Source organism: Melanostigma gelatinosum, assembly GCF_949748355.1.
Source record: "Melanostigma gelatinosum genome assembly, chromosome: 22".
In the NCBI taxonomy this organism is placed as follows: domain Eukaryota; kingdom Metazoa; phylum Chordata; class Actinopteri; order Perciformes; family Zoarcidae; genus Melanostigma; species Melanostigma gelatinosum.
This window is the reverse complement of record NC_136655.1, coordinates 18,624,324-18,643,442: the sequence shown is the minus strand read 5'-3', so window position 1 is coordinate 18,643,442 and position 19,119 is coordinate 18,624,324. Positions and strand designations below refer to the sequence as shown.

The 19,119-nt window shown below is 44.1% G+C and overlaps 1 protein-coding gene across 3 annotated transcripts in view; it reads left to right on the top strand.

The window, feature by feature from the left end:
- Positions 1 to 19,119, top strand: part of sbf1 (SET binding factor 1) — a 67,680-nt gene that overhangs the window by 14,782 nt on the left and 33,779 nt on the right. For all 3 annotated transcript variants that reach the window (XM_079294609.1, XM_079294608.1, XM_079294607.1), the window contains exons 2-6: positions 7,172 to 7,257; positions 10,665 to 10,802; positions 11,765 to 11,893; positions 12,449 to 12,559; positions 18,823 to 18,928. In XM_079294609.1, the coding sequence (XP_079150735.1) occupies positions 7,172 to 7,257; positions 10,665 to 10,802; positions 11,765 to 11,893; positions 12,449 to 12,559; positions 18,823 to 18,928 (570 nt within the window). The remainder of the gene's footprint in view (positions 1 to 7,171; positions 7,258 to 10,664; positions 10,803 to 11,764; positions 11,894 to 12,448; positions 12,560 to 18,822; positions 18,929 to 19,119) is intronic.

Genomic DNA, 19,119 nt, shown 5'->3' with positions numbered 1-19,119 from the left:
GCCGGACTATTGTGTATGACTTTGGATGGCGAACCAGGAAGCGTGGAAGCCTGATGTTGGGCTGTTGCTGTCTGCTTCGATAGAGTCCAGCGGCTTAAAAAAGCCTGCTCACAGTCTGCACATTGATCTTTGGTGGCTGAGCTCTGCAGGAACTCAATGCACCGATTGTGACTTGCTGATTGTGTTGCTCACACAGCTGCTGTTACACTCCGTCCAATTCACGGGGACGGACAAAATAACAGGAACACGGTGCGATCACCAGTTTGATATTTGAGTTTAGGTTTTGGTGACGCCATAGTTTCTAGTGCTTTCAGTCAGCTGACACGTGGTGACTCTTACTTTTTAGGACAGTTTTAAGATATTTGTCACACTTTTTTTGCTATTGGAACTTTTGACGACATTTGTCCTCATTGGAAACAAGGTTGTGAGATTATGAGTGTGGTATGTACGGCGTTCTCCTGAGCTTGTATAATGAGGGAGCAGACTTAGGGGTGTTAATCTACACCACATGTGTCAAACTCAAGGCCCGCGGGCCGAATTCGGCCCGCCGCGTCATTTTATGTGGCCCGTGAATCCGCCAGCAAAAAAAAATAAAAAGATTTATTTGTTTTGGAAAAATAATTAAAAGTTAGACTTCAAAATAAAAGTATCCCCATGGTCGAAATTATGAGATAGAAAGTTGAAATTATGAGATAGAAAGTTGAAATTATGAGATAGAAAGAGATAGCATGAGATATCATGTTGTCTGTGTACCGACATTAAAACTATCACAACAGGTGGACAGGAGAGGCAACAGCCCGAAAAGCCAACGATTGAAAAAGATCGACAAATAATCCCAAAATGTCCACGAAGAGAAAAATTGATGCAGAGGGAAGAAAATGTAATGAAAGATGTGAAAGCGAATAAATGTTTGTACTTCAAGGAGAACAACGGGTCTGTCTTCTGTGTTATGAGGCGTGTCGGTGATGAAGGAATATAATTCACGTCGGCATTTTGTCACCAAACACGGAGCTAAATTTAGCCTCCAAGAAAAACATCAAATTGTCCAAGAATTAAAAGGCAGACTGCAATCACAGCAGAATATATTCACACAAGCTACAGCCCAGTGCATGCTGAAGGTATGTGAGCAGAGCTCCGACCAGATACAGACTTTTACAAATGTCAGTTTGTGAAGAAACACCATCGCAGACCGAGTTCATGAACTAGCAGCAATCTAACAACACAGCTAGCTGAGAGACGAGCAGGTACTTGTGTTTGTAATGAACTGTTGATGAAAGCACAGACAACACGGATACAGAGCATCTATCCATGTTCATCAGACCTGACTCTCAGTGAGCAGCTCTTGGATGTAGCTGCATGCACAGGACGACGACAGGGAGGAACATTAGTGATGCAGAGAGGTGACACAAACAGCTTTGAACAAAGTTAATGTCATAACTTGTGTTTGATATTTGTCTTTGTTATTTTCTTTAATAGTTTGATCTTTGATAGAGTCATGTGGGTTTATTAACCCTCAATTAAAATGATTTATGTTATAGTAACAGAAATGTGTTTAAATATCATTTTTGATTTGTACAATATTTTTACACTTGAATAAACAATAATCAAATTCAGAGAGAGTTATTTAACAATATGTTAGGGAGATACAGTCTTACAGTTACAACCGGCCCTTTGAGGGCGACCGTGATGCTGATGTGGCCCAGAGTGGAAATGAGTTTGACACCCCTGATCTACGCAGTCCTCTGAGAAAGTCGGTAGGACTTTCATTCGTTTTTGCTGCAAGACATGCAAACACGAGCTGTCCAGGAGAGAGTAAATACAAGATCCACTGACGGAAAACCAGATTCAAGGGCATGTGCTGTAGTCGGAATTTATCTAAATCAGAAAGAGGAGGCAAAGACGAACTAGTGCCCTAAAAGACACATATATTTGGTGTATAAGATCCAGTGAGTTGTAGAGAAAAGGATCACTCCTGAAAATGAAACCGATACCCTCCAGTGAATAACGCTGCATAACAACAGGTCCAGCTGATATCGCATCCCTGCAAGGCCACTCCACTCGTTTCACATTCCACTCACAGGCTGATAGCGAGCCGTTGGCTAACATCAGCAGCATCTGTCACGCAGTCGTGCCTGCAGACGGCCCGTTTAACGGCTCTCTGCTTAAACACACCCAGCTGGACATTTGCCAAAAAATCCGTCTGTGCAGAGAGATTGTGGTTACAAGGAAATCACTTTGCTTTAATGTGTGCTTAGTTTTGACAGTTAGAGCGGCACAAATTCATTCTGCACTCTTGGCATCAAATATTGAAATGGTGTTAAGCAGGTGGCGAGGGTTTCTGTGTGACCCTCTTTAGCCCCGTGCTGCAGTGAGAGAAGCCAGCGCCTCATTAGAGACGAGATGCTGGTTTGTCGAACGAAGCACCAGCAACAAGCGTCACGGCCTCCACCTGGCAACCTGCAGGAAACTGTGATTTGTCATAGTTTTCTTTAATGCAATTAACACTCATCGGGTGAGATTTTAGATGCATTCTGCTGCTGTCATTGTGGTCCAGATGTGGCACCTTTCAGGCCTGGCTCATTGTCAAATGACATGTCCTCATGCTGCTAGAACATAGAAAAACTGCCACGCAAAGACAAATGGAGAGATTCTTGCCGCTTCGCCTGAGCGAACATGCTCAATGTGATACCGTCTCATACTGCTACTGAAAGCATCAACGCTTTGGTCAATTTAAGGCAGTATTTATCGTTTTGGGTTCATAACTGAATCAATTTTGGAATGTTTGTTTTTTAGCAGCTATATGCATCTGTTGTGCTTATTGTATTTAAACAAGAGGCATTATAAACAACAGACAGAGAGCCATCTATAAACTGCATTATTATGGAAAATAATAAGAAATTGTCAAGTCAAATCATGACTTTGGTGTCGTCATTCAATGTTTTACCAATTAATTAATGGTACCTGATGGCTAGCTGCTCTCCTCTTATCTCTTCTTCTCTGCTTCTCCTCTTCTTCTCTTCCTCTCCTCTCCTCTTCTTCCCCCCTCCTCTCCTGTCCACTCCTCTCCTTCTTCTCTGCTTTATCCTTCTCTTCTTCTCTCCTGATCTCCTCTCCTTCTCCTCCTTGAAAAAAACAACAAATCAGCAGCGGACGTCATATTTTTGCAGCGGCGCCGTACCGATGCTGCTGCTTGCATATTGGGGAAATACAGCACAAATGGGGCCATTTGATCATTTCCAACCCAAGAGAAGTTGTTGCTTCAGTTTCAGTTGTTTGCCGGTAGGACTTGTCTCGGCTATAACCACAGCTCATAGCTCTGTGACTAACGTCTAAAGCAGAAAGAACTCAGCAGAAAGCAGCTGGTCTGATCAGAGGAGAAAAGACAACAGGACTCTGGCTACGGAGCGTTGACTGAAGCAGCATGTAGAGCGGCTCTGCATTGTCATGAAAACATATTTTAGCCCCATGAAAATCAAACGGAAACATCTTTGAAGTTATGTAGGAGTTATAATGGGCAGGGTTGTAATTAGTTTTATACCATGTCACAGCCACTGTCTCATTCTGTGCCCTCTCATTTCTCTGAGTAATTGCTGGTTTTGTGAAGTCCGTTGGAATCTTGTTTACATTCCATCGATTCCTTTTGTACAGACGCACATATTCAGAGAGTGAAAAGTAGCCTCCTGAGACGAGGAGACACCTCTTGCATGTAGCAAACACAGTGCTATGCACGAGGTGGGAAAAGGAGTAAAACAAGAAAGTGTGTGTGTGTGTGTGTGTGTGTGTGTGTGCGTGTGCGTGTGTCACTCCCAGCAGACTCATTCCCTCACTCCTCCCTCAGCAGCAGGATGTCCTGCTTTAACTGGCCCAACAGTCCCCACCCTGCGTTGCTATTGGCCGAAGGTGTTTCTGCACCGGCCTCTGCTTTTCACGCCGTCGCACTCGTGCCTGGGTTTTCTCTTTGTGTTTGTGACACACCTGCAGCATGTCACCCACTGGCAACACACTGTTACAGAACACAACACGAGGCGGTGCCAGGCGACACACTTCTTAAAAATCGCCGTCTCTTAAGGACGTAGTTGGAGATGACAGCGGGTCCCAGCATGCCTCAGCTCTGGTATTCTGATGGATGATTCAGCGCAGTCACAACAAAGTCCATCAGCACCTTTTTACAAGCAGATTGTGATTTACTTTCTCCTCTTTTAACAATTGTTATGTGACACAGTGTTGTGCAAAGTGGTATAAATATAGTTATTTTTTATGTAGATATGCAAAACAATTAGACTTGTGTTCTCTTTTGCAGTGCATGTGGCACAGCTGACGAGTGGAAATCTTTGATTGTACACGCGCTCGGTTGTGGTATGTGCATTGTCTCGCAGACTAAACGGGTCCTTTTCACAGTCGTAGCAGAGTAAACAGGTGTAATTAATGGTGTGAATTATGGTCTCTTTCTATTCAGTGTGTCACGTCATTCTAGTGAGCCAGCATGTACAGTAACAGGGCCCTGTCCCACCTAAATGAAGTTAAAGTGATTTATTTGATCTGTTTACCCTGCAATGACATTTCAAAAGAGCTGCTGTGTAAAGGACCCGTTGTGTCAGGTGAGAAGTTCTGAGGTGGCACTCAACATTTTGGGCCTAATTAATTGATGCTTTCTCTTGTGGAGCAATCAACTTTTGATCACTGATGGTCAACTCTGCACTGCAGAACTACAGCTGTGTATCATTTACAACATGTTGATGCGACTACTGCAGTGGTGGGCTGTCAGGGCCTTCAAGGCCTTCTCTGCTGGCCTAAACAGAATCACAAGGCTATATATATTTTATAATTTAATAATTTTTCTTAAATACACTACATGTATTATAATTTATAAAAATATTTTTCCCATTATCTTATTTTCTCATTGCACAGCTACTGTCTTCCTCAGTTGCTCTGCTTCCAGTGCAGCTTGTTTTAAGTAGAGCTTTTATCCAATCAGATCTCACCTCTGTGTCTCCAGGTAAGAACAGAGGCCCGAGGCCTGCAGAGTCTCAGGTGCATCCAGTGCAGTTTAAGTGAATGGAGACGATATTGTTGATTGTCATAGTGTTCAACCAATCAGATCTTTAGTTTGACATGCTGGGCGTATTCTTTGACGTGTCAGCACCTGCTAGCCGGCCTATAATGACGTCAGCGTTAGTGCAGCTCAGTGTCTACGTACAGCTCTTGCCGTGAGGTGCAGAGTGTGCTGTGATTGGTCAGTGGGCGAGCACGTGACTATCGTGAAACGAAACTTAACAGCAAAGGCTTAGTCGGGTCGTGAATCACATCACGTGATGCAGCTCAGCCAATCAAATATGGGCATTCTGACTGAGCGAGATAGACCACACACCATGACACAGGGGGCTGAGACGAGGAAAGACACTGCAGAGCAGTACGTACAATGTTCAAGTTGTGAAAGTAAAATCGTAAAACGATCTCTTTGGGCCGTGACTTGTCATTAAGGAGTGATGGTGGGTCCCACAGCCAGACTAGCTGAGAACCACTGTCCTCCATGAGCGCAGAAAACATTGTTTTCCTGAATATAAACTTCTGCATTTTCCAAATGCTCTAGTACTAATCAAACGTACTGATCCGATCCGTGACTCTGAGTTGTATGATCCGTCCCACGAACCGATACCCAGCCCTATACAGAACTGAAACAGTGCACTTCCTGGTATTCCCTCTCCATGGTGTCAGTACTTGTTTGTTGATGCCTGAGCATTAAATATCAGTCTCAAAGAAGGCAGCCAATCATCTCAAAGCAACAAGAAAATGAATCTCTTGTCTTTGATGACCTGATCTCAGAGCACCGCTCCCACAAGCGTACACATATCAAGGGAGCGAGGATGACTTGAGCATTTCCCTGTGTGTTTAGGGAGCTGGCCTACTTTCTGTTTGTGTGTTGTCTCTGTGTGTCTGAGCTTCTGTTTTAGTTCCCTTGGTAAAAAGACTCTGTTATTTCTCTTGAGGCAGCAAACTGTCCAGGTTTGTGCTAAATGCTGGTGAAAAGTTCTCTTTTTTATCAGCATGGGATAATATTTAGTTTTGTGCAGTTCCATGATAGATTCACATCCTTTTGTATCGGGAGGATGAGTGTATTCTCTGTGCGGCTGAATGCTGCCATTAAGCATCCTGTAGGGCTTCAGATGGAGCGAAGCTGAAAGGCGGGCTTGTGGTGGTTACATAAGCGGGCCTTTGTCGTGTCATTGTGCCTCTGTGATCAGCCAAGCCCTGGCCAATTGTGCAAATGGCCTCATTAACCAGCAGCAGCAAAAAAAAAGCATTATAACACATCACACTACTGTTTAACAGGCAGATATGGACTCATTTAGAAGAGCAGACTGGCATGAAAACAACTGTAACCAATAGATGTTTCTCAGACTTAATCTGAACTTATTTGTTACCACCAACCAGGCAGGAGAGCCTTAAACTTGCATTCTCTCAAATGGCCAGCCGGGTTCCTCTGGTTACAAAAATAAGTCTGGTTGTATAGAAGTCTATGAGAAAATGACTCTACTTCTCTGTTGATTTATTACCTCAGTAAACATGAGTTTATGGTCTCAATCTCTCGTTTCAAGTCTTCTTCAATACGGCATGATGTTCATTTAGTACATGATGGTCCATTTAGAGTCAAACGGACCATAAAGCAGGGCGGGGCTACACAGGGATTGACGGGCAGATACCGGAGCCGTATAGGGCGTCTCTACCACGGCGTCACTGCTCCGCAGTCCAAATATTGTCAACGTTCACTGGCTGCAAAAAATCCAAGATGGCGACGGCCAAAATTCCCTCATTTTTGATGAATTAGTAGTGAATGTGTAGAAATAGAAGCACTTTACTGACTAACAGTTGGGTCGCCTCTGAAGTCCTGTCTTTATAGTGAAGTTGTCAACTTAACACACTTGTCAGAGATGTATTCTTCCTCTTTTTAAGGAGGCCACTTGTTTTTTCTCCTGCATCCGGTCCAATCTGGCATGTTGCATCAAAACACACGTTTTAACATGAATTCATAGTTTATTTGTATAACAACATACATTACAAAAAATATTCAAAAAAGAATGTGCTGATATGGTTTACAAACACCCTTGAAAGGAGTTTATTTCAGGATGTAAATAACAAGGACCGACCTTTGTTTGTCTCTCTGTCTCTGCAGCGGAGGGTGAAGGTCAAGGTCGCATTCTCCAGCGGTTTCCTGAGAAAGACTGGGAGGACAGCCCGTTCCCACAAGGCATAGAGCTGGTGAGTCAACACTTACAGACACACTGCAGTGTGGTTCAGTGGGTAGAACATTACCACACTTAACCCTGTCTGGGTTAGGGGTTCAATTCCCTGTGCAAGACACTAACTGCAACTATTCCAGGTTGTATAGGGCTGATGCCTTCATCAACCTCTGAACTGGGTGAGAGGTTTGTTTGTGTTGAAGCATCAGTTCTGTTGGTAGGTTTTAGCAGTTCTAAATCTTTACTGAAGCTTCTTTTTTTTGGAATGCCTATTATGAAACGGCTTTTTGTGTTTTTGTCGGATGTATATCCCCTCAGGGCTCAGGTTATTTATAGATTTTAAAAAGCACATTTTTGGTACACCAACAAGTGAGGAAACATTTGAACTTGAGGTCCATCGTGGACCAGTTTAACCCCGGCGGTCTGACAAGAGAACGAGCTGTGGATCACAAGGCACAAGGTTATCTAAGGATTGTAATGTCACTTTGTTGGTTCTTCTGGTTGATTGTCCAACAGAACTTGATTTAACAAACACTAGCCAGATTGCATAATATTTGGTATGGGTATGCATGGTCCTCTGAGAATGAATACTGTTTTTAATGACCCACTGCTCTTTCCTCCAATGCCACCGTTGAAGAAAACTTTTTTCACCACATACTATGTTCACATTTCAGTGCTGAAATCTGACTTATTGGTCTGATCCAATTTATATTGGTATATTGATTTTGGCTTTTTGTGGAACAATGGCTGGTCCTTCTGTACGGAGGTGTGTGTGTGTGTGTGTGTGTGTGTGTGTGTGTGTGTGTGTGTGTGTGTGTGTGTGTGTGTGTGTGTGTGTGTGTGTGTGTGTGTGTGTGTGTGTGTGTGTGTGTGTGTGTGTGTGTGTGTGTGTGTGTGTGTGCGCGTGCGCGTGCGTGCGCGCGCGCGGCGGTAGAGTCGGAGACAGGAGTGGTGGGACTGCGACGTGACTGACTTCACAAGGTGGAATGATGACGGAAGTTGATCTAGAGCAGGAATTCCCAAAGTGTGGAGCTGCCTCTAGGGGGTGCGCGAGAGGAACAATGTAATGGTGGTCTAATGGTGCAGTCCTGTCTCCTAAAAATGACGTTCCCCCAAAACTAAAATGCATTCTCAATTACGTTTGACCATAAACGTATTTTCTCCCTGATTACGTTTGTGTTTGACGTATTACAAATAAGTTTCTCATCAACATATCTTTGCCATACTCTGGTCTTTATTATTTTTCTGTGATCTGCCTCGCCTCTACCCCGCCACCCACCAGTTGTTGTGGCCTTTGCGGGCCTTTGTGGAGGTATTGTAGCCGCGTAATGTTCCTCGTTGCTCGGCCTGGATGAGCGCGTTTCTGCTGCAGACAGGCGGCGTGTGGTGGTGGCATTCTGACCGCGTAATAGGGAGAAGGACAGGCGGTGGTGGAGAGGGAAACAATGTTAAAATGTTGATTCGAAACGTATTTGTAATAAGTCAACGTCAATGTAATAAGTCAAACACAAACGTAATCAGGGAGAAAATACGTTTTTAGTCTAACGTAATTGAGAATGCATTTTAGTTTTGGGGGAACGTAATTTTTAGGAGACAGTCGGTGCAGTGAGGTTCTGGCTAACAGTCTGAAGCCCTCTTATTTATGTCGCCACCTGAACACCAAGCATGCCAGTGCAAGTGAAAAGCCCCTTACATTGTTTATATCGAAATCGGAGGAGTTACAAAACAGCCCAAAAAAACTGCAGTCTCATTCATGTTGGGTCTACAAAACACGCACTGCGGGCTTCATATCTGGTGACAGAATAGCGAGAAAGGGGCTACCGCACACAATCACCCAAGACGTGAGCTTGCCAGCTGCCAAAGAGATGGTGGAATGTATGATTGGAGAGAGAGAAGCAAACAAGTTGGACATGATCCCGGTGTCCAACAACACTGTGTCGCGCCGCATCGATGCTTTGTCCGAAGACATCCTGGCTACATTAGTCTGTCGCGTGAAGAAGAGTGAGTTTCACTCTCTGCAAGTAGACGAGTCTACAGATGTGGCCAATCTGCTGAACGTCCGTTACCTTTTTGAAGGCACGGTGCAGAAGTTTTTTTGTCTTTTTTATCTTGTAAACAAACGCTACGCGCGAGCAAACTGTTCTCTCATTGGTCAGATTTTTATGCGGCTACAAATAGGCTTTTTTTAAGGTGTGGGGGATTGGGGGTGCGTGAACCCGGTCGGGATGTAGGAGGGGGTGCGTGGCCTAAAAAGTTTGGGAACCGTTGATCTATCTAGAGTGACTTAAAAGTTGCAGGAATTCTAATGATTTGGTCACTTTTACCTGCAATGTATACACAGCCTAAGAGTATCAAAATAACCAGTATGTTGCTTGTTTTGTCCAACGGTACTGTCGGGGTGTAATGGGCATTGTCTCTACGGGCCACTAGTGGGGCTTTAGACTTAAAACTTGAAGAATATATGATTTAAAAATGTTTTATTCAGAAGAAAACAAAATAAATGTCATGTACAGTGGAGGATAGACCTTGAGGGGATCTAGAGATGGGAGACAGACATTCAAATTCAACACACACATATATGTGTGTGATTTGAAGGACTGCCTCCTTGCAAGTTAGTTTTCACATAAGTGCCCAAAAATAGGGACTGCACACTCAAAAACAGAGCAGGACGTTATGTTGGTTAGAGATGCTCTGATTTGTTGGATCGTTATTAATCTTCAGTTTTTGCACGGAAACATTTATACATTTTTCATTTTGGAAAAAAGGGGCGCTGGTTTCATATCGGTCCCCTGGGTATCTGAGTCTTTGAGGGGGGATGGGGAAGTGAGATCGCTGCATTCTTAATATTAATGCAAGTCAGCTGTCGGGCCTGTTGAATCAACACGGATTCACACGAATGTCGGCTGGACACCAGCGTATGCTCTCACTGAAACTAAAAATTGCTTTATAAAGTGTTTAGGTGTGGACTGACTTCAGATAAAAGCATGTGTGACATGTTTACACTGACCAGCTGCAGCCCAACTTTAGCTCAATTCATCAAGTCTGTGAGGCCACTTCATGAATAATGACCATTTATTATAAATGTCACATCTCAAGAAAGAAAACAGCTAATATTGACTTTCTGTTGTTTGCTCGCCTCGGTCAACAATGACATCACTTGATTGCTCCATTTATATTTCTTGTTGTGCAACTAAATATTTGAAAACGACATACCATAACTTCTTCAAACTAACTACGTTGTGATTAAAAAACGATCGCAAAATAGACTTTCACGGCTATTCACATGGTTCGGTCAGAGCTGTGGTGATGTCATCGTGTTATTAAACCTTTTTTGTTGCACTAATGATAGCCTAGCCTTGGATGAGCATGTGAGCATGTGCTGCCATCGCCTTCTCACCTCTCTAACCTGCGCCTCCTCCTCTCTAGTTCTGTCAGCCCAGCGGTTGGCAGCTGGTTCCCAAGCGTCAACCTGCCTCCTTCTTTGTAGCGGTTTTGACTGATATCAACTCGGACCGTAACTACTGTGCCTGCTTCACATTCTGGGAGGGCCTGGACAACCCACAGGTGAGACCGACTCAGTTGAATCAGCACAATTTGTAATATAAGGTGCAAAGAAATGTGTAATTAGAATCTGTTCTATCAGGATGCAAACTTTTCATTGGAATTAATGATATTCAGTGTTAACTACAACCATTTACTACAGATGTTTTCCTCCCATGAACACTGGCAATTGACCCTTCGCTAAGCTCCGCCCCTGGGATGCAGACTCGCCAATCATAGCGTAGCATCGGCCGGCAGCAGGGTCCGACAACTAATCCAACTCTGCTCCGTACACTGTCATGCAATCTTTTCTGATTTTCCACTTAGAGTGGTCGGAAGTGCGAAACAAGTAAGTCTATTCATCATTTAAAGGATATATCCAGGATGTCGAACTGATTCAGCAGAGCAGGTTAAAAAGATAAAGATAGAAGCTACAGATCACAGTATAAAAGTGAACCACCACATCACCTGGAGATCCAGACAGAAGACGATGAAATGAAGGAACACTGTTCCTGTAAGCCGGGTAGGTCTTTATTCATGGTTACAGTCATTAAACAGCAAGAGCAACATGTGAATACATTCAGTGTACCTTCAGCTGCTAGCGTAGCATATAACGCTAGTTAATGATCTGTTAATGTACTCTAACGTCAGCTCCATAGGTTTTTATGGTTTTTAGTTTTTTTTTATGTAGAAATGTAACCATGACCAGCTCCAAATCCACTAAACCAGCCTGAACACGAAGAGGAGCTAAAACCATTTAATGAGTCTTTGGAGCAGAGTTCGGATCGTTGCCGGACCCTGGTCACAGCTGGCCAATGCTACCCTACGTTTGGCCAGTCTGCGTTTGATAGGAGGGACTGAGTGAAGGGTCAACTGTCTTTGCTGGAACACATAGCCAGGAAGCACCCACTGTGGATCGAACCTGGGTCTCCATTGCCTCTTAGCCTGCTGTGAGTGCCGTAATATCGATGCTTCTCTTTGTCCAGCTGCAGAAGGCTGAGGCCAGCGAGGTGGATGAGGCGGACGAGGAGCTCGCTGTCGTGCAACCAGCTCAGGTCTTCGCCCCCAAGAGCCTGGTGCTGGTGTCCCGACTGGACTACACAGAGGTGTTCAGGGTAGGACACACACAGACAGTCCCAAAACACACTCATTTCTGCATCGGCTGTGGGTTTGTGTGCCTTGACTAGAGTCGACAGTAGGGTTGGGCAATATGTTGAAATTGACTAACAGCGTAGGTGAGTGTGCCCACGTTCCACAAGCTCTCTTATTTTATCTTTTTTCTATTATTGTTTTTTTTCTCTAACAAAATAAAGATATAATAATATTCTTCACCTTTTGTTCTTACTAAACAGAGAAACGCAACCATACGCCTTCGGAATTTAAAATGATCTCTTTCTCTGAACTAAGTCGGGCTTGATCGTCTTTTTAAACCCTTAATTGACCGAGTTAGATGTGAAAATATTCGGTTCAAATATTAGTGACAATTTTATAGAAACTGCATATAATGATAAAATGCTTTTTTATCGATTGTTGATTGTTTTAGCATCTACAGCCATACCGACCGTCACTAATGTCCTTCTCTTTAATTCAAATATACTGTAAATATGAGGGCTTTCTGGCCCTGTGGCATGCTGTGATTGACACTCGACCTCTGTGCCCTGATTGAACAGAACTGTTTGGGTCTGATCTACACCGTCCATGTAGATGGCCTTACTGTCCCCATGGAAACGGTGGTTGGAAATCTCCTCACCTGCGTCATACCTATCGCTGGAGGCTCCCAGGTAACTGCTGACCACTCATCACTTTCGCTGTCGCACACACACACACACACACACACACACACACACACACACACACACACACACACACACACACCTGTACAGACCACGCTGCCCTACAAAGCCAAAGGTCAAAGCTGACCGAGGACGATGATGAGCTGCGACACCATTCTTCCGTGTCATTCCTTCTGCTGTGTTGCTTTGCTGGATGGTATACACTCCTTATGTTTCCACATGCCTTGCTCAGCGGTGCAGTTTCTTGGTGCAGCACCTCGGTCAGCATGGGCCGCTGGCGGAGTTAAACTTGCATCTGTGTTAGCTTGGTACAGCAAAAAAGGTATTGGCTGTGGTTTGGACCTTTTGTTTCCTTCATGTGTTTCTGCATGCAGACTGTGAATGTGCACATGCAGAAGTGCTTGGAACAGGACTGCCTGCACATCTCTTTGTGGTGCTCAGTACAGTACAGGTGCTAGCCGAGAGTGTTCCTTTAGCCACAGCTAGCAAAATGTCAACAATTTGTTAATATTTTACTTTGGAAAATCTGTCAAACAAGATCATAAAACCAAGTTCTGCAGCATTTATTTTCTGTCCGGATTTGTTTCATGTTTTACAAAGCGTGAAACGCGAGCCAGGCCACACAACAATAATAGCAATCATATCGCATCCATACAGGGTTAGTCTTAGGTCTGCAGCTGTCGATTATTATAGTAATTGAGGAATCGTGTATTTATATACAATATTTACTTGTGTTTGTAAACACTGGTACCGGATCGGTATTGGGAACATCTCTCGAACTCAGCCAATGAGCACCGGTGTGACACAACATGCACCAGCAGCATTGTGGGTTACTTTAAACAACCTTTTGTTTGTTCAAAAAAAAATTTATGTTTGTTTGTCATTTCTCCGTCCCCCTTTCTTATTTCTGTCCTCTTTGTCTTATTTGATAAGAATCTTGTTTTGTTGTTTTTTGATCTCACCTCGAGACACCAGTGAACTAAACGTCCCTGTTACACGTATTCATGCGCATGGTGCAGATACATAAATGCACATCGGTTGAACTCCAGATGTTATAACCCCTGTATGTTGTTTGTGTGCACCCTACTGTACACTGGTTCCTCTGTGTTACAGACAGATGAGTCCCCAGTTAGTAGTGTAGACAAGGTTCCTCAGGCCCCGGCCTGTGACTGGCTGCTGGCCTGTCTCCAGGTAACTCTCCCGCTCGGCAAGCTTCACCAATCAACATTATTGATTCTGCTGATCCGACGGAGCGGAGTCGGTTTCTTTTCTTTGAGGAATGTGTTGCTTTCTCACAGTCATTTCAAGTCATTGCGCGATTGATGGCACTTTTGCTTGTTTTCTGTGTTTTGTGATCAAATAGTTTCCACAGGATTATGTAAATCATTTCTTTCTTTTTTGTCATCTCTCATGTTTGTCATGAACCTGATTTGTTGCAGCTATTTTAACACACTGATTGTTTTCAAATCGATTCCTCGCTCTCTAAAACACACACACACACACAAACCCATTGCTGTGCAGGTTGTTGTTCGGTGGCCGGGGTGACCGTATGGCACAGCAGATGGCTTCCTACCGGCCAGCACTTCGTCTGTATGAGAGAATCAGATCTAATCAGTATTAACGCACATACAGACCCAAACAGCAGAGGCTAATGCACTGGCTCGCCTCACACACACACACACACGCACACGCACACGCACACGCACGCACACGCACACGCACATGCACACACACACACATCTGAAAACACTCGTGCACACAGCACAAGACGGGAGTTTGTAGTGCGTCTTTCCGTCCGAGCACAAACTGTCCTGTTCCTCCGACTCAAGAGGAGGAACAGGACAGTTAGAAAAGAGTGACACATACACACACACACACACACACACACACATTGCTAGAACTGTGTGATCCCACAGGGCTTTTCAATCGGCCCGGCTGAATGTCATTACCGTAGAGTCTGTGTATTCACGTCAACCTCTCCCAAACGCACACAACAGAATCACTCCAGCAGAGTGACACCCGCCATCAGACAAACTGCCGTGGCGTCACAAGACACTCCTCTAACCTTCTGCAAGGCCTGTGTGGGACTTGTATTTATGTATCTGTGATGATATAGAACATTACAGCCTGTAATGTTTGTGCCCATTTTGTTAACGTTGTTTGATGAGTCTTCCTGTTCTTCCTGCGCAATCAGCCACACTGTATATGTAGTAAACCATCGACATTTATCTTAATAAAATAAACACAGCAGGACGTTGCATCACTCCAGTCGTTTATGAATGGTTTACACAACCCCAAATGTGAGGTGAACTTCAGGCTGTTGGCCTGATGTGAGAAATGGTGAAAGGTAGAGCAGCAGGTGGCCTTGTGATGAGGAGGACCGTCCTTCATACAGATGTGTCAAAGCTCTGAGTTCTGGTCCTTTCGCATCAAGTCCCCTTTCGCAACACCGTGAATCTGCACGGCACACAACCCTGACCTATCACCTTTGTGTGTGTGTGTAGTGGTGTTAGTCCTGTTTCCCCATGGAAGGAAGTCAAGTGCTCTTCTTACCGCCCATCAGTGATGGAACTGTTACAGGACAGAGGGAATTCCAATCCCGGTTTCTGGACACTGTCTGTCCCGCTGCCAAGTGCTGTGACCGACAGGGTTTGATTTAGGAATAACACATTAGAGTTTAAAGGCAGAACTGAGAGCAAAAAAACACTTCAAACTGAAAGCTGCACAAGTTGTTCTGCTTGAGGTCGTTGCTACTTTCTGTCACATGACAAGAACACACGTCGTTTCTCACGTAGCCTGTACACCTCCAGTTTAACCCCGTCGCCTCCTATCATTGCAGTGTGAGGTGATTTCAGCTGTTTCCAGCATAGACTGTTTATAAGAAGTGGACGTAGTCATTGTGGCGTCCCCCGGATTTTCACCGTCGCCATCTTCGATTACGGCCGTGGCCGTGTTGGTTTTTTTTGCAGCCAATGAACGGAATGTTACCATATTTGTAATGTAGAGGAGTGACGTAGAGACGCCATATACGGCTGTCTAGGAGTAGCAACCTGTCAATCACAGTAAGCCCGCCCTAAAGCATCCCCTGCTTTATGGTCTGTTTGACTCTAAATGGACCATAATGTACTAAATGAACATCATGCTGTATTGAAGAAGACTTAAAACTAGAGATTACTGAGGGAATAAATCAAGAGAGAAGTAGAGTCATTTTCTCATAGACTTCTATACAACCAGAGGAGTCGCCCCCTGGTGGACACTAGAGAGAAAGTTGCCACCTGGTTTCCAGTATCAGTTTGAGCTCCTATTATGTCACACGGTGTCGGAAAAGCCAAACGGGTATTTTCAGTTTCAGCTGTACAAATTCACTTATCACACCAGCATTACTGTTACAGTGTAATTTCCAAACCATGTGAGGATGCAGGAGTTGATATAGTTCATTGTAGACAAAAGAAAAACATTGGATCTCATTCAAGAACATGTCAGTACTCTCATCATAACTTTCTCTCACTGTTTCTTCGCCCGGTGCGCTCGTATGAGTGAGCCACGTCAGATTCAGCAAGCGCTCCTAACTTCAGATAACTGTGTAAATGACCAGTAAACATGGTGAATGCCACCGGTGTGCAAATGAGAATTATATAATGGCCCAATTAACATCCAAATACTACTCGTCCTGTTCCGTGTGTCCTATATCGAAGGCTTGCTTTCAGAGATCTAGTAAATAGAAAATCATTGAACGGCGTCGGCATTAAAGACCTGCTGAAGTCAAGGAATGGGAACAAATAATGAGTGCTGCTGAGGGTCGTCACCTGAGGGTCGTCTTGTCTCTGACATACAGAAGAAGTGTATGTACAATCCAGCAGTGAAGAATTAATTGCACATGACTCCGGACCACTCAGAAATGTTATCAGAATGGCACGATGGATCATCTTTTAAATGGTGGCTGTGCTTTGTTTTGCATGCGTGTCTCTCATGTTACACTCATTCTATATTTTTTTGACCACATCCATCATCTTGCAGTTCACCATGTTCAGGACGTTATTGTTTGTGCAGCTTCCTTTGTTTTTGTCGGGCTGAGTCATCACTGTCATGTTGTTGTTAAGTTTGGGCATCCTTTGCCTTCACTCCTGCTGGTTCTAACCTGTGTCTTATCGTTCGGGGGGGGGTGTCTCTCTCTCTCTCTGCCGGGTGCTTGTGTAGCCGGGCCAGGAGGAGAGAGAGGAGAGAAAGGAGAGTTTGGTACGCCAGCCCGACTTTGTACGCCAGCCCGACTTCATTTCCCCCCCCCCGTCCCCGTCCCCGTCCCGACACCAATCGGCTCTGAGCTTTCTCGGCTTCCTGTGCTCCTCCCATTCCCCTCAGCCAATCCATGCACACCTCCTGCAGGAGACCCAATTAAAATGCTTTGATACACGCTCAATGTGTGACCGACAACTGATCATTCACTTCATAATACGTTTTATACAATCCCTGCTTATAAAGGCCACATTTAAGAAAAGGGTTGCCTTCAGTTAGTGATGCTACATCAGAGCCATGCAGAGTAGTCTCTCTGGCCATGCAGGTCAACAAGGGAACATATCCGCCTCTTCAGCCAAACCATGAATTGGAACGCACCTGATGATCAGATGTTGGGTAACAGCTCACCTGTGGATGCTGACGCTATTGCTGCTGCTGTAGAGAGCATGAGATAGTGCTGCACTTTCCCCTCCCAGCCGCACACAGCCACACACTGACCGGGTCCATTAGAACCACTTCAGGTGAAGCTTTTGCTTTTTTTTCCAGAAACGGATCGCATATCCAACTGGTTTGTGAACCCTGAAAGCCCTCTGGCAAGATTAAGATTAAAAACTGATCCATTTTCTAAGTCTGATCTAAATTGTTTCCCCGTGTTTATGACTTTAAAAAAGGTGAGAAAACACATTTTACAGTATTCTATCTAAATTCCGTAAATTATAATTTTTTTCCATCTGTGAAACGGGTGAAAATAAAAGTTTTGCCAGGATAGTTTTAGCTGCATTGTTTGATTAAGCAATTTTTTTTCTTTTTTTTTCTGTGAAAAAAGGTGAGAAACTAATTGTTTTGGAAGGTGAAAAATGTTTATTGTTGTAATACTCATGTTGGCCACAAGAGGCTGAAGTGCACCCCTATATTTAAAATCCAGCTCAAAGCGCTCACGTTTTCATCCAGGTCAGTTTTAAGTTCTCCATGCTCTCTAAACACAAGGTAAATATATTGTGTGTTAGCAAGTTATGTAACCCAGTTATGTCTGTATCAAGACAAAGAATGATTCATTTCAATGACATAGCTCTAATTCAACCAGCAATAATCTTATATTGTACTTTACAGCAAACAAAGGCTCTAAAAGTAAAAACAATGATATTTCAAAATGATATTTCACCCCAAAGCTTTTGTTTTTTTCACCTGTTCTGAAGTCATAAGCACAGGACTGCAAACTATTTAGATCAAACTCTAGATATTCTTTTGGTTATGCTCAATTGTGCCGTATTATTGTGCTCATACTGGATCGATTTATGTTCTCGCCGTCGAAATCATCCTCATTTCCACTCCCGGATATGCTAGTTATCCAAACCACACACAAATCAATATTTATTGGCTTTGTCTGGAACAAAGTAGACGTGCAGCTCTTCAAAGTCAGTTTGGTTATCTGTAATGGAGGACGTGGTTATTAGGCACAGAGTGTAGTGCCAATCACAGATCCAGACTTGAGCAGAAAAAAAAAGAGGCTTTGTTTCACAACGCCGGCCAGATCAGATAAGTGTTTCCAGCGCGTTAAACGTTGAAGGGGGTTCATTTTATCCCAGAACTCGCTTCACAGCCCTAAATGAATCATCCATACAGATCGGCCCCGGTCTACCTCCTTCCCGCTTGTGCTTTCCAGAGGCTGCCGGGGAAAATCGCCCGCGCATGACAGCTGCCACGTCGCTTGGATTTCTCTCTCCCATAAAATCCCATTTGACACATTGGTGCTGAATTATTTTTTTTGTTGCAGTAAGGTCGTTGGCATGGAGCCCTGCCCGACTCCATTCACGTCCCGATCGGCTGGAATGACTTGCATTTTATTTGTGATGTACCTGCTAAGCCTTTCTGGGATCCTCCATCTCTCTGTTGCTGACTCACGCTGCGCATCCGACACGCACAAACTGATTAAAACCCAGATCTTCTGATTAACACTGTGTGTTCTTTGGTCTTCTAAATCCTTCTTTTCTCTCCTCTCTCTCTCTCCTAATCTATAGAGGACCATAACGTTAGGTGCTGGTGACCGGCAGGTCATCCAGACTCCCATCGATGACGCGCTTCCTGTGAGCGGCAGCAGCGTGGCCCAGCTCTTCAGACAGCTTGGTACGGTGGCTTATAAATATGTAACTTGGTTAACAGACGTTAACGTGGTGATTATAACTCCTGTTCTGCTAAAGGCAGTGTTAAGTTAGTCATTCTAGTGAATGTCAGCTTTTGAAATGATATTTGGGTCTATACTTGTGTAAAATGTTTTACATTTATTGTTCTGCTATTACAAAAACAAACAAACTGGA